The 734-nt window shown below is 38.3% G+C and overlaps 1 protein-coding gene across 1 annotated transcript in view; it reads right to left on the bottom strand.

Moving 5' to 3' along the window:
• Positions 1–734, bottom strand: part of LOC123984466 (pollen-specific leucine-rich repeat extensin-like protein 3) — a 2552-nt gene that overhangs the window by 390 nt on the left and 1428 nt on the right. The window contains exon 4 of the mRNA XM_046071377.1: positions 5–250. Within this exon, the coding sequence (XP_045927333.1) occupies positions 5–250 (246 nt within the window). The remainder of the gene's footprint in view (positions 1–4; positions 251–734) is intronic.

Genomic DNA, 734 nt, shown 5'->3' with positions numbered 1-734 from the left:
AGGCAGTGGAGGTGAAGATCTGGATGGAGGCAGTGGAGGTGAAGATCTGAGTGATGGAGGCAGTGGAGGTGAAGATCTGGATGGAGGCAGTGGAGGTGAAGATCTGAGTGATGGAGGCAGTGGAGGTGAAGATCCGAGTGATGGAGGCAGTGGAGGTGAAGATCTGGATGGAGGCAGTGGAGGTGAAGATCTGAGTGATGGAGGCAGTGGAGGTGAAGATCTGAGTGATGGAGGCAGTGGAGGTGAAGATCTGGATCAAAAATTCACACTGTAAAAATCTTGTGCAACAACAAAAAAAAATCTTATTACTAATTTCCCCCAGCTTTTTCTTTTTGACTCAACTTTTGTAAATAACATTACAAACTGAAAAATATGTTGTCTGTAAAAAAAAAAAAAAAAAAAAGTTTAGTTGAGTCAACTTATTTGTTTTCTGGAGATGTGCCACTATTCTGTAACAATTGTAGTTGAGCCAATTCAACATTTTCTGTCTACTGGAAACAGTTATAATAAGAATAAACAGGTCCAGATCTTCTAATCACTTCTGTCCAGGAATAAGATTAGTGATTTATTCTAGTTTATGAAGCTGAAAACTTCATTCATGATCATCTTGGTTTCTTTCTTTCTAAGCAAAAAAATATGCGTTTTGTTAAACACTGTTCAAAGACCACAAACTTACACAAAAAAAGCCAAAGAATCTAACCATCCAACCTAAGGAAACTCATCACTAAAATGGT

Source organism: Micropterus dolomieu, linkage group LG15 (genome assembly GCF_021292245.1).
Source record: "Micropterus dolomieu isolate WLL.071019.BEF.003 ecotype Adirondacks linkage group LG15, ASM2129224v1, whole genome shotgun sequence".
NCBI lineage: Eukaryota > Metazoa > Chordata > Actinopteri > Centrarchiformes > Centrarchidae > Micropterus > Micropterus dolomieu.
This window is presented reverse-complemented; position numbering and strand designations above follow the sequence as displayed.